Source organism: Copadichromis virginalis, linkage group LG9, assembly GCF_057382275.1.
Source record: "Copadichromis virginalis isolate Kocher_CV1m ecotype Utaka linkage group LG9, C_Virginalis_male_GT1.1, whole genome shotgun sequence".
NCBI classification, from domain to species: domain Eukaryota; kingdom Metazoa; phylum Chordata; class Actinopteri; order Cichliformes; family Cichlidae; genus Copadichromis; species Copadichromis virginalis.
Window position 1 is genome coordinate 33,203,418 of NC_140626.1, and position 14,450 is coordinate 33,217,867.

Sequence of the window (14,450 nt, forward strand, 5' to 3'; positions counted from 1 at the left end):
TCGGCTTCAGCCCCGACGGCGGGTCCGTGTCCATGTGAGAAAGGGGACATTTTACTGATTCTGATGCATCGGCGGGTCCGCGCTTTATGTTTACGTCTTTGTGCAGAATCCGTGTTCCTGCTCTCATTTACTGTTTTAGCTCTTTGGTGGTTGTTGAAATTTTGTGAGGTTTAAACTGAGATTCTGGCTTTTCGGGCAAAATAAATTTATATTTAAAAAATCAATTCAGGATTTTAATGAATCGATATGACATTATCCAAGCAAGAATCGATTTCAATCGATAAATCGATAATCAAAACCTACCCTTAGTGCTTACTGCAAAGAAATTGAATCTGTTAAGCATGCACTGTTAGAATGCCAGGCACATGTCCAGGAGAGGAAGACGTTAATGGCAAATTTTGAGAAGCTAAAGATATTTTACATTAGAAAAACAGCCAGAAAAACTGTCTCAGGTCTGTGGTCAGCTGTTGAAATTTGTGATTAGAATGGATGCGTTTTTTTCCAGTTCCTGATCCACATTCCAGTCCAGTAGGTGGCGGTAATGCACTTTTGCAAAATGCCATTACACTTAAAAGAAGACTAAGAAGAAGAGTAAGGCTATCCCACTAGCATTGTTTTTATCGATAGTTGTGTCAGTCTGCTGACTTCGGCTCCATCACGGAGGTTCTCTCTGTTTGTGGGCTCATCTAAAGGTAAGTGTTTAGTAGGGATGGAAACTGAGATCATTTAGTCTAATTCCTTGGAATTGTTAGTCTGCCCGTCTACCCCCTGTCTTTTCTTACACTCGCGCTGTATTCAGCTGTTTTCAGTTCGTGTGTTGAAAAATGGTGGCGCAGTCTACAGCGTGGACATTGGCATTACTAGTTGTTATTGAACTAAAGAACGAGAGCGCGATGGTAGACGGGAAACGTCCTCCAGGATAGAAACAACACATAACGCTGCTAACACAACTTTAGCTCTTTGCAAGCATTTGCACAGACGGCATGCTAACGCTCAGCTAGCATAGAACTCACAGCGAAAGCTGAGTGAATAGAGATTGACAGACCACGTGACTTTAGTGCATTGCATTGTAGTTACGAGTGGTATTGCATTTCCAGCACCAGTAATCATTAATTCTGCGGTTTTAATGTCTACTTGGATTTTATTTGCCCCAAAATCAGTCATCTACAACACGACGGAGAACACGGCAGGTCCGTACAAAGGCAGACTTGACGAAAAGGCAAAACAAAGAACGAGGAAAAATCAAAGGAGTGAAAGGGTCAGACCCATATAAGCATACAGAGTGGAGTAAGGACGTTAGCGTGCTGCCCAGCTTTCATCACGCACATATTTATTATTATATGGTCCTAAGTGTGAGTGCATACACTCACAAAATGTTTAGTGACTTCAGATCCCTGCAACAAGCCCAGGTCCAGTTTACTTTGGTGATTTGGACTATTCCATTTCACAGCTGTTGTTACATTTTTGTCCTTTATCTCCTGTACAGGCCAACGCAATCTAATTGTTGTTTCAGGTTGTAGTGTTACACAACATTTTCAGATCTAATAGAAATAAAATTTAATCGTAATTCATTCAGTTATTATCTTTGTTTATAACTGGCATTATTGTTTCATTCTATTATAGAATCTTATAAGAAAGAGGCAAAATTGTATTCAATGGTGCTTTATTAGCTGCTTCGGTGAAAAACAAATCAACAATGCAACAAAAAAAACAACTTACTGGAAAACAGTTATTCATCACTTGCTTGCTTCAGTACAACACTTGGGCACATATATGCAGGACTTTTCATGGCTGTTTTGATATCGCTCTCTCTCTTAACCGATCAAATCTGGCTATGGTAGCAGCTTTAAACTCGGTCTGACCCAGGTTGATAGAGGGCGCCAGTCTGGATCGCATTCCTGCATTTTGTAGGCTGGTTTTCCTACAAAACACAACAAACATTAGCCCGCAAAGCCACAGTGAAAGTAGCATAGCCCAACAAATTCAATTCAAATGAAGACTTATTTGTAACCTACATCAACAATTATGTTATGATAAATTACGTAATAACTACAACAGAAGACTTACCTTTGTGGAAATGCTTGGAGTGTTCTGGGACGTTATATTTGGTCTTCGAATGGCTGCAATCCAGGCCATCCGTCGGCTCTTTGTTACTTCGGAAACATGGCTTGAACAATCTCTTCCACGACCGAATCCGATAAAAAACGATCACTTTACCCGTTTCTACCTGTTCATATTTCTACAGTATAATCTACGTAACTTTGAAGTCTCCTTGAGCGGATTTTCATCTTTGCTATCTGCCTATCGCCTTTGTGTTCATACCTAAATACTAGGAGAAATATCAAATGTGTCTTCAGCAGTGTTGGGGAGTAACGGAATACATGTACCGCCGTTATGTATTTAAAATACAAAATATGAGTAACTGTATTCTGTTACAGTTACCGTTTAAAAAGGTGGTATTTAGAATACAGTTACTTTGTTGAAATAAATGGATTACACTGCGGTACTTTCCTGTTTCATATTGTCGGGGGTCAGGCCTGTTTGGGTTTTGTTTGACAGCTACGTGCTGTTGTTCCAGGCGGCAGCGTTACGGTTGCCATGGTTACAGGGCGACGCTCTCTCTCTCTCTGCGACTGTGTGTTTCCTGGGTGAGAGAGCGCCTTTTTGTTGTTGTTGTTATGCTAAGCTAATAGGCAGAATGCTACAGGCAGAGGCAAAGAATGTAGCATCATGGGCAGTGTAGTCCGTGCTGCAGGGAGAATGGACTGCCATACACGTTATGGGTCTGTGAGCAAGAGGAGGGAGAAAAAGGAAAGTCATAAAGTACACGCTGTCATCGAGCAGAAACGGGAGCTGGAAGCATGTAAATATAATAATAACCACTGCAGCCAAAAAGAGAGTCTGACGAGCCCAGTTGTAAGTAAGCTATTAAGACTCGACTGTACGCTGTGTTCGTGTTTTCCTCCGAAAACAATAAGTTCCATTGGAGCAGCCTTTCAACGCCTCTCTCTGTCTCTCGCAAGAAAAGTTGACCCACACAACAAAGTAAAGCTATTTTTCGGCTACGAGCCCGACACGAACCCGACGTATTAGCCAGAGGTCCCTTTACTACAGTTCGGAGTCGCGGACCTTCAGTAACAGTAATAAATCACACAGCAATAGTACATTCACATAGTTGTAAAAAGCATGATAATATATTAAGCAATCCAAAGTATTCAGAATATGTTTCTGTCATTGAGTAACGTAATGGAATACATTTTAAGAGTAACCTTCCCAACACTGGTCTTCACACACAGTTAACACACACAGTTTTTTGACAAGTAATGTGTTGCGTGGCATATTCACATATATGTATGACTGCTGAAAATGCTCACCATTGAAAATAGATATAACTTAAATAAATGTAATTATTAATCCCTGAGGAAACACATAATATCCTTAGAATAGGGCACTGGAGGTCGTGACCTAATTTCTCAATGGTGCAACCAAAAAAAATCTTGCGTCACGCTGGTGCGATTAGCCGTTCAAGAAAGAAAAAAAACCCAGTCTGAAAGTCTCTGTGTGGTTAACAACAGACACACATTATGCCCATATCATGGTCTAAACCAATCAGAGATAGTCAAGGGTGGGACCTCTTTTATTGACTGTGTTCCAGATATTCCTGTAGGTGCAGGCGGAGAGAGGGAGGTGAGTGGCCTAGGCCTGATAGAAGTAGATGTAGCTGTGGGTAATGAGAAAATCTTTTAAGAAAGATTAATAAATTTGTCATGAAGTTGAGGCCTGATCCATCTGAAATTCATAGCCAGTGCTCTGACAGTGAGCCATCAACCTCTGAGGTTATGTTTAACACTGTTTCGGAGACAGCATTAGATAATGAGCCACATATGATCGACTCCGAGCCAGAGCCCGCTGACAGTAAAAGTGGGGCAAGTGTATACAATTCAAAGAGAGTGGCTTGACCAGTTTCACTGGCTAAGATACAGTAAAGCCAGTCAGTCTGCCCCAGGGCAGCTGTGGCTACAACTGTAGCTCGCCTTCACCAGTGTATGAATGTGGGAGTAAATGAATAGTGGTATTGTAAAGCGCTTTGAGGGGTCCCGAAATGCGCTATATAAATGCAATCCATTATTATTATTATTATTATTATTATTATTATTATTAAAGCTGACAACATGATGCGCAGCATTTACTGTGGTGCAATGGTGGTTTTTGATACGGGAGACATGGGCCATACCACAGAGTGGCATCGTGGGCATCAGCAGAAAAAGATGCTTGCACCCATGCTGCCCCGACATCATAACAGCTCAAATGTGCAGTTGATGTGATAGTGACGGGCTGCTGAACCAATCAACTGGAATTCTTTTGGAACACCAAAAATACTTTGGCTCACGTGGTTTCATGGAATTATGTAAAATAGTGTCGTGGAGTGTCATAATGCTATTAAAATCCTCACATATTTGAAACTGTAAAAGACAGACATAGCTTTGATTCAAGAGATACATCTTGATGAGGTGGAATCATTAAAGTTGAAAAGAGACTGGGTGTCCCAAGTTTACCTTAGTGCATTTTCCAGTAGGAAAAGAGGCGTGGTTATATTGATTAGAAGAAATTTGGATTTTCAAGTACTCAATCATTATACGGATCTGGAGAGTAGATGGGTGGTCTTGGATGCATGTCTACAGGGGCAGAAAGTGACATTGGTCAACATATATGCCCCCAATTCTCCTCAACCACAATTTTTTCATGAAGTGTGTAGCACAGTGCGGAATATTGGAAATATAAATATTGTAATTGGTGGGGATTTTAACCAGGTCAGGGATGTGTTTTTTGATTAATCCTCTCGTCTTAGACCAAATAAGCACCCTGTAGATGCTGCTTTGGACGTTGTGTCAGAGGAGCTGAGCCTGGCGGATATACGAAGACTTCTGTATCCTCAAGAAAGAGACTATACTTTCTTTTCCCATCCTCACTTTACTTTCTGGTGTCTCGCTCTCTGGTGAGTCAAATTGTCGGGTCCTCCATTGGTAATATTTCAGTAACTGATCATGCTCCCATTGAAAGTTTTGTCCTTGGGATAAACTAGTCTGTCTTGTTTCGCTTAATGCATCTTATTCCCGAAAAGTAGGATAGTTGTTTCTGGGGTTTCACCTTAAAGCTTCATAATTATTGTTGTCACTGAGCAGTGTACTGTTTATTTGCTCTGCTTCTATTTGTCAGGGATAAATTACATATCTATACATTTTATGTCCCAGCTAAATAACAAGTCTGGTGGAGAAGCAGAGGAACAATTTCAGCCCTTTGGATTCAGCTCAGCCACTAGAGAGGAAACAATGACTTCAACACAAAAGGTGAGAAAAATGATCACAGTTACACTGTTGCTGAAGTTGTGTGCACAGCTGGTTGTTAACAGCAGCTTTATCTTTTCCATCCTGGGCTCCTCTATACACACAGAATCTACATTCACAAACAAAAACCTTAGAAGTTACAAGAAAATACAAAGACCATATTTTATCAGCACTTGCTTACTTAGCACTTAGGCCGAGCAATAAGGCGGTAGACGATGAATAAGGCCCCCAAAGTGGAAGCGCCTTTCACCAACAACATCAGCTAGAGGGTGGGTGCCTGCTCTTTGTGAGACCTCTTCGTTCATCTTCTGGTCCCAATAGGAAATTCTCATGATTCACCGCAGACCACGTTGTTGAAGCATATTCAGGCTTCGAGTGATCGCATTTGTTGAGTGCCAGTCGGAAGATGATAGAGTTAAATAGTTTGATCTTGAGCCTAGCATTCAGGGAGGTCAATTTCCAAATAGGTTGGAGACATCAGAGAACACCGGCCGCCTTCTCTGCTTTGATGTTGACATCTCGATCAGAGATCCCGTCATTTGAGATGATGCTGACCAGATACATGAAATTCTCCACCTCTTCAGCACGTTGTTGGTTGATCATGACAGGAACTAGTGCATGTGCATAGCCAACTCGGAGTACCTTGGTCTTCTTGGCACTGATTCTTAAACCTACTTTCATGGTCTCCCTCTGCAGAGCTGCAGTTGACTCTTGGAGGTCTTACTGAGCCGAGCCCAACAGGGTGATGTTGCCTGGAAAAAAGTCCAAGTCGATGAGATTACGCCCTTTTTTCCAGGGGACACCGATACTAGCTTGGTCAGCTGATCGTCGCATGATGAAGTCACTTGATAAAAGGAAGAGGAAAGGTGATAGTACGCATGCCAGTATTAATAATAATAATAATAATGGATTGGATTTATATAGCGCTTTTCAAGGCACCCAAAGCACTTTACCATGCCACTATTCATCTCAAAGAAATCTTCTCAGCCATCAGCCGTCTGGATGCAGCAGCGGGAGTTGGCATAGAGACCATGAAGGGCATATACAAACTGCTGGGGGACTCCATAGTGACGTAGGATAGCCTTCTTGAAATCGATGGAATTGATAGAACTCTTCCTTTGGTATTCCAATGTTTGTTCAATGATCGTGCGGAGAGTGAAGATTTGCTCGACACAGGACCGGCCACTCCAGCCTGCTCATCGTCCACTGCGCATCATGAAATTTCCCCTTGTGGGACTACTAAAGGTATATCAATCCCAATTCGAAAGAACGAGGCAAAGCAACTTCCCGGGTACTGACAGTAGCGTGATGCCCCACCAGTTGTTACATTCTCCCAAATCGCCTTTCTTCGGAAGTTTGATGACGCCTTTGGTTTCATCAGGTACACGCGATGTTGACCAGCTGGCGTTTAGGAGTCATGTAAGAGCGAATTCCAGCTGGGGTCCACCGTGCTTCAACATTTTGGGGAGGGCCTCATCCAAGCCAGGGGCCTTTCCACTCTTGAGGACTCAGATCATTGTCTTGACTTCGGTAACACAGATTTGTCCGATATCGACTGGAAAAAGCTCCATGGAGGGTGCCAGGTCTTCGTCCACCTGGTCCTGAACCGACTTCGCCAAACTACATTCATCAATGGGGTCCCATGAATGGTGGGAGGTACGAGTCGTATTCATGTTAAAGCTGGGCCAATTTACCAGTTTGTAACGGAGTCTGTACATTCCATATTCCATAACGGGTAGTTTCTTCTGGGTCGAAATTTGATCGACCATCGAGCAGGTAACGACCTGAGGGCTTTCCTCCACTGCTGTCATCAAGGGTTGCCGATCATCTTCGCCCTGGTTCAATCGATGATGAGATTTGTTTGCTCTTTCCGTAGCAATCGAGGTTTTAAAAGGCGGGGTTGCTAACCCCATGCCCAACCCTCCTCCTTTCTCATATGGCCTTGGGACCGGCAATGGCAGAGTTTTTATCAGCACACAATATCATCAGCTAACTCACAATTTTTCATACAGTCATTTTCTCCAGTGATCAGTACTTCTTTTATTATGTCATTTTCCTTACAACTCCCATTGTAGCACTTCTTTGTAATGTGATATTATCTCCAGAATGTGGTGATAACAGACCTACAACGTGTTTGTTGACGTCTTTGATTCCACTAATGGAGTCAGTTTCAGTTTGTTCCACGACTGCATTTTAATCACTGCCTCTGTTTGTATCTCTGTCACTGCAGGACCAACATGGAGCGAGAAGTCAGCGCTCTCAGGAGGCTGACAAACCTCACCGAGAAAAGGGGCAGAAAAAATACACCTGTGATGAGTGTGGGAAGTATTTTACCCGTCTTGGAAACTTTAAAACACACCAACTCGTCCACAGTGGAGTTAAAGCATACAGCTGTGACTTGTGTGGAAAGTCTTTTGCCCAGGCTGGAACCTTGAAAAAACACAAAGTCATCCACAGTGGAGTTAAAGCATACCGCTGTGATGAGTGTGGAAAGTCTTTTACCCAGCCTAGTCACTTAAATGCACACCAACTCATCCACAGTGGAGTTAAAGCACACAGATGTAACTTGTGTGGAAAGTATTTTACCCGGGCTGGAACCTTAAGAATACACCAACTCATCCACAGTGGAGTTAAAGCACACAGATGTAACTTGTGTGGAAAATCTTTTACCGAAGCTGGAAGCTTAAAAACACACCAACTCGTCCACAGTGGATTTAAAGCACACTACTGTGACTTGTGTGGAAAATCTTTTTCTCGGGCTGACAACTTAAAAACACACCAACTGATCCACAGTGGAGTTAAACCATACATTTGTGACTTGTGTGGAAAATCTTTTGCCCATCCTAGAAGCTTAAAAATGCATCAACTGATCCACACTGGAGTTAAAGCACACAGCTGTGATCAGTGTGGTAAAACGTTTGCTCGCAGTTGCAACTTACGATGTCATCAAGATACCCACTCTGGAATTAAGGCGAATAGCTGTGACAAGTGTGGTAAAACCTTTAGTAGTATAAGTTACCTAAAAAGACACCTGCGGATTCACACTGGACAGGATGTTTACTGCTGTGATCAGTGTGAGAAAGTCTTTACAACAGCCACACAGTTACATCACCACACATTTACCCACACTGAAGAGAGACCTTATAAATGTGACCTGTGTGAGAAGACTTTTAAAGCACCACATTCTCTGAAAGGGCACCAGCAGATCCACACCAGAAGGAAACTCTATAAGTGCAGTTACTGTGAGGTATGTATTTATATTTTTATCTTGTATTTTAAGCCTGACTGTTTGGAACAACTCTGCTCTTTAAATTTGTTTTAGCATGTTAGTTATTCTACTGCAGTTAAAGTTAGTGTTGTGAGGTTCATCAGATTTTAGTTTCAGTTATTATTTTTTTCTTCCATGATCATAAAAACACTAAATAATTACTTTTCTACCCTTTCTTCCAAATTTATGACTGCTACAATCTGGTCAGTGTTAGATGACTTATTATGTTCTTTACTAACTAAAAACAATTATTTTTGCTTCAAATTGGGAGTGAGACCGATTGGATTGGAACTTTTCATATGTACTTGTGAAGAATATGATGTAACTTGTTGTTTAGATATGATTGTTTGTATATTAAATGAACTACCGTATTTTCACGACCATAAGACGCACTGTACTAAAAGGCGCAGTCTCAGTTATGTGTGCCATTACTGTATTTAACACACACATAAGGCGCACTGGATCATAGGGCGCATACAGTGGGGCAAAAAAGTATTTAGTCAGCCACTGATTGTGCAAGTTCCCCCACCTAAAATGATGACAGAGGTCAGTAATTTGCACCAGAGGTACACTTCAACTGTGACAGACGGAATGTGAAAAAAAAATCCATGAATCCACATGGTAGGATTTGTAAAGAATTTATTCGTAAATCAGGGTGGAAAATAAGTATTTGGTCAATAACAAAAATACAACTCAATACTTTGTAACATAACCTTTGTTGGCAATAACAGAGGTCAAACGTTTACTATAGGTCTTTACCAGGTTTGCACACACAGTAGCTGGTATTTTGGCCCATTCCTCCATGCAGATCTTCTCGAGAGCAGTGATGTTTTGGGGCTGTCGCCGAGCAACACGGACTTTCAACTCCCGCCACAGATTTTCTATGGGGTTGAGGTCTGGAGACTGGCTAGGCCACTCCAGGACTTTCAAATGCTTCTTACGGAGCCACTCCTTTGTTGCCCGGGCGGTGTGTTTTGGATCATTGTCATGTTGGAAGACCCAGCCTCGTTTCATCTTCAAAGTTCTCACTGATGGAAGGAGGTTTTGGCTCAAAATCTCACGATACATGGCCCCATTCATTCTGTCCTTAACACGGATCAGTCGTCCTGTCCCCTTGGCAGAAAAACAGCCCCATAGCATGATGTTTCCACCCCCATGCTTCACAGTAGGTATGGTGTTCTTGGGATGCAACTCAGTATTCTTCTTCCTCCAAACACGACGAGTTGAGTTTATACCAAAAAGTTCTACTTTGTCATGTGGTCAGATGAAACCATTCTCCCAATCCTCTGCTGTATCATCCATGTGCTCTCTGGCAAACTTCAGACGGGCCTGGACATGCACTGGCTTCAGCAGCGGAACACGTCTGGCACTGCGGGATTTGATTCCCTGCCGTTGTAGTGTGTTACTGATGGTGACCTTTGTTACTTTGGTCCCAGCTCTCTGCAGGTCATTCACCAGGTCCCCCCGTGTGGTTCTGGGATCTTTGCTCACCGTTCTCATGATCATTTTGACCCCACGGGATGAGATCTTGCGTGGAGCCCCAGATCGAGGGAGATTATCGGTGGTCTTGTATGTCTTCCAGTTTCTGATGATTGCTCCCACAGTTGATTTTTTTTCACACCAAGCTGCTTGCCTATTGTAGATTCACTCTTCCCAGTCTGGTGCAGGTCTACAATACTTTTCCTGGTGTCCTTCGAAAGCTCTTTGGTCTTGGCCATGGCGGAGTTTGGAGTCTGACTGTTTGAGGCTGTGGACAGGTGTCTTTTATACAGATGATGAGTTCAAACAGGTGCCATTCATACAGGTAACGAGTGGGGGACAGAAAAGCTTCTTACAGAAGACGTTACAGGTCTGTGAGAGCCAGAGATTTTCCTTGTTTGAGGTGACCAAATACTTATTTTCCACCCTAATTTACAAATAAATTCTTTACAAATCCTACCATGTGAATTCATGGATTTTTTTTTTTCACATTCTGTCTCTCACAGTTGAAGTGTACCTCTGGTGCAAATTAAATTACTGACCTCTGTCATCATTTTAGGTGGGGGACTTGCACAATCGGTGGCTGACTAAATACTTTTTTGCCCCACTGTACAAGTACCGTATGCGTATTTAAAAATAAAGCAGGAGCAAACCTGAGTTCGGTACCTTACTCACATTTCTATTACCGGTAATCGTCATCATCAACAACACACAAGCATACAAGTGTGCGTATTTAAAATAAAGCGGGAGCAAAACTGAGTTTGGTACTCACATTTTTATCATCAATCAAACCCATCGAAGTCCTCATCTGTGTCTGAATTGAACAGCTGCGCTAAATCTACATCAAACATGCCAGGTTCACTTTCTTCACTGTCAGAGTCACTTTCCGTGCCGTGCGGCTCCTCGGAAATGATGCGAAAGCTCGAACAACAGTGCCAGCAGACATGTTAGCCCAAGCATCTACAATCCATTGGCAAATTGTGGCGTAACTCGCCTGGCGCTGCCTTCCACTCTTGGTGAAACTGTGGTCTCCATCGGTCATCCATCGCTCCCAGGCCGCTCGCAGCCTTACTTTGAACGGGCGGTTCACACCGATGCCCAGCGGTTGGAGTTCCTTTGTCAGGCCTCCCGGAATGACAGCAAGCTCACAGTTCATTTGTTTCACTAGTTTTTTCACATCGGCTGTGAGATGGGTACGCATGGAGTCACAGATTAAGAGCGATGGTGATGCGTGGAAAAAACCACCTGGTCTCCTTACATACACCTCCCTCAGCCAGTCTTTCATCATTTCCTCATCCATCCAGCCCTTTTCATTTGCCTTAATGATGATTCCTGCTGGAAACTTCTCTTTAGGCAAAGTCTTTCGCGTAAAAATCCCCATAGGCGGCAGTTTCTGTCCATTAGCATGGCAGCCAAGCACAACAGTAAAAGAAGACTTTTCATACCCCGTTGTGCGTATCGCTACCGTGCTGGTCCCCTTCTTCTCCACAGTGTGACTCACCGGGATGTCAAAAGTGAGCGGGACCTCGTCCATGTTAGTGATGTGGCTGGGCTGGATGTTTTTGTCGCCGATGTGTTTGCTGCAGTAGGAGCGGAAGATGGCCAGCTTTTCCTTATAATCTGCTGGAAGTTGCTGCGCTACCGTAGTCCCGGTCCTGATGGAAAAATGGCACCGTTTCATAAAAAGTGAAAGTGAAACTGCTTTTAGCCGAATGGTGACCGTCGAAACGCTTCTCCCGCTCGTTCTTTGCTCAATGATCCAACTCGGCCACACTTCACCCTTTAGCGTTCTCATGGTGTTCTCTACTACGTCCTCATTACAACACACAGGGCGCACTGCGCTATAGGGCGCGCCGTACTTTTTGAAGAAAATCTAAGACTTTTAAGTGCGCCTTATGGTCGTGAAAATACGGTAGATGGAAAAATGGAGTCATTTTCGCCTATTAAGTTGAGTGTTATAATGTAAACAGTAAAATGTAACTGGATGTTGGCAGAGATGCTCTTTATTTCAGGCAATGTTCAGGATAAAAATGTTAAAGGAGTTCCCCGACTTACACTGTGTTTGTGTCTTTGTTTAGAAGCAGAGCGGCACAGATGGATCCAGTTCTCAACCCTGTCGTCACTGTGGTGGTGGGAAAGCGTTTCGCTGTGACCTTTGTGGAAATACTTTCAGTAATCGACAGAATCTAAATCGACATCGACGTAGACACACTGGAGACAAAATGAACTACTGCAAAGAATGCGGGAGAGGCTTCACCACATTAAGTGATTTAAAATGCCATGAACTCTTCCATAGTGGGGTTAAAAAGCATGTCTGTGACCAGTGTGGGTCATCCTTCACCACTGCAAGTGACCTTAAAAAGCATAAACGAATCCACACAGGAGAGACACCATACAAGTGCAGACACTGTGACAGAAGCTTTTCATATTCAGCTAGTCGTAACCAACATGAACGTACACACATGAAAGAGATATTTAGCTGTGACCAGTGTGACAAGAGCTTCAAGAATTTCACTTCATACTCCAAACACAAACGATCCCACGCTGCAAATAAACTGTTTCACTGTTACCAATGTGCAAAATCATTCACTTCATTATCTGCTCTGCGCAAACATCAGCGTGATCATGCAGGACTGAAATCACTGGATCACAATGAATCTGACGAGACAGAAAGATCCTCTTCTGGTTTCAGGGTCAGACTTAAACACCTTGAGATCAGGCTCCACAGAGTTCAGCTGGAGTCTCCTGTAAAGAGTGCAGCTGATGTCACACTTGGATCTGATGAGGTAGCTCTGCTTTCTGGACCTGCAGTGAATGTTAAATTAATGAAGCTGTAAGTATAGATATGTACATGAAGTTTATTTTCACTTGAGGGAATTTTAATGTTCTAAGTTTTCATCCCTGATACATTTTAATATTTCTTCCCTTAGGAAACCGTAGTGTTTAGTAGTTGTACCTTTTGCTACATTATAGAAGTTATAGGAATGTGTTTTACCAAAATTGTATCAAAACTACCCATTTGGATATATACATCAGTTCTTTTTCATTTTGATTTTCTTCCTCTTTTCCAAATACTACTTGCTTTTTCTATGTATTCATTTTATGTATTACTTCAGTTACATTTTAATCGTTTTTCATATTTATTCTTCTGCTTTGGTAATCCCTGCTCTTAAATCCTTTTCTTTCAAAGCCTCAAATAATTTCACACCAGTTCAGGCACGTGCAGAGGGGGGGGCTAGAGGGGCTTGAGCACCCGCCCCTTTCCTGATGGGTGCCCAAAGTGCCCTTTTGTTGAGGCAACTTTTCAAAAAAAAATTATTATTATTATTTTTAATGTGTGCATGCGTGCGGAGTCCTGTCTGTGCCCCTCAACAATAATATTTAACTAGTAATCACAGTTTTGCTAAATAAAAGGATCTGGCTTGCATCCGTCACATGATCACATTTAACCAATGATCGCCCTTGACGGCAGAACGCGCTGGTTACGAGCCGGGAATGAGCTTGCAAAGAGCACACGCATTTTAGCGGTCCGGAGCTGCAGGAGAAACACAAGTTAACTCAGAGACACAGACTGATGCGACAAAACCAGTAAGTAGGTGTACAGCGCACACTGTAGTGTGTAGCACCCAGTAGCATTAGCTTATTATGTACACGTTGGTAAGCTGTCTTATTGCAACTGACGAACTGAAACAAACGAGCGTGCTGTGTGTGCAACAGCGCGACAAACATTACCTGTCCTTTTATTTTATTAATGTGTGTGTTTTATTTAGATGGATTTTTAAAAAAAAAATATTACTCATGATATAACATTGTCCAGACATGCCTGGTAAGGACATGAGGAGGAAACAGTAGGAGCTGTGTGAGGCTACTAAAGGCAGGGCTATAACATTTTTCTGTCATCATTTAGATTAAGTGCTGGAGTTGTTAGGTGTGGATAATTAGATTATAGTTTATTGCAATAGCAAGTTGTGCCTTGTTCTCAGATAGACAGCAAGTGGAGAGTGATATATGAAATGATGGGATGGAAGGAAGAAGAGAAGCAAAGAGTGAATCACAGGCAGAGCCTAAGCGCTGTCACCAATCTTTGCATTTTGTTATTATTTCATGACACTTGTTTAATCAGCTACCATCTCTCCTGTGGACTTTTTAATGTCAGCAGTCTCAGATCAACACAGCCCTGCCCTCCATAACATGCCATAAAATAAATAAAATAATATTATAATCTAACAATTCCCAATAAAAATAATATTATAATCTAACAATATTATAATCTAACAATTCCCCCTGATGAGCTCATTAGAATAATGAGCTCACCAACACCCTGTAATCCAGTGTGGCCGGGTTCATCTCTTCTCACT

General features: G+C 42.5%; 1 protein-coding gene across 4 annotated transcripts; it reads left to right on the forward strand.

Annotated features, from left to right (window-relative positions):
• Window positions 1-548: 548 nt before the first annotated feature.
• Window positions 549-13,092, forward strand: LOC146702331 (uncharacterized). 4 transcript variants are annotated; one of them, XM_085468785.1, is made up of 5 exons: window positions 549-692; window positions 4,850-4,996; window positions 5,253-5,348; window positions 7,576-8,592; window positions 12,171-13,092. In XM_085468785.1, the coding sequence occupies exons 3-5, from the start codon at window positions 5,331-5,333 to the stop codon at window positions 12,927-12,929; spliced, it is 1,794 nt and encodes a 597-aa protein (XP_085324911.1). In that variant the 5' UTR covers window positions 549-692; window positions 4,850-4,996; window positions 5,253-5,330; the 3' UTR covers window positions 12,930-13,092. The 4 variants fall into 4 exon arrangements, with proteins under 4 accessions (XP_085324911.1, XP_085324909.1, XP_085324912.1 ...); XM_085468783.1 differs by having other exon boundaries at window positions 4,850-5,348; XM_085468786.1 differs by lacking the exon at window positions 4,850-4,996.
• Window positions 13,093-14,450: the final 1,358 nt, after the last annotated feature.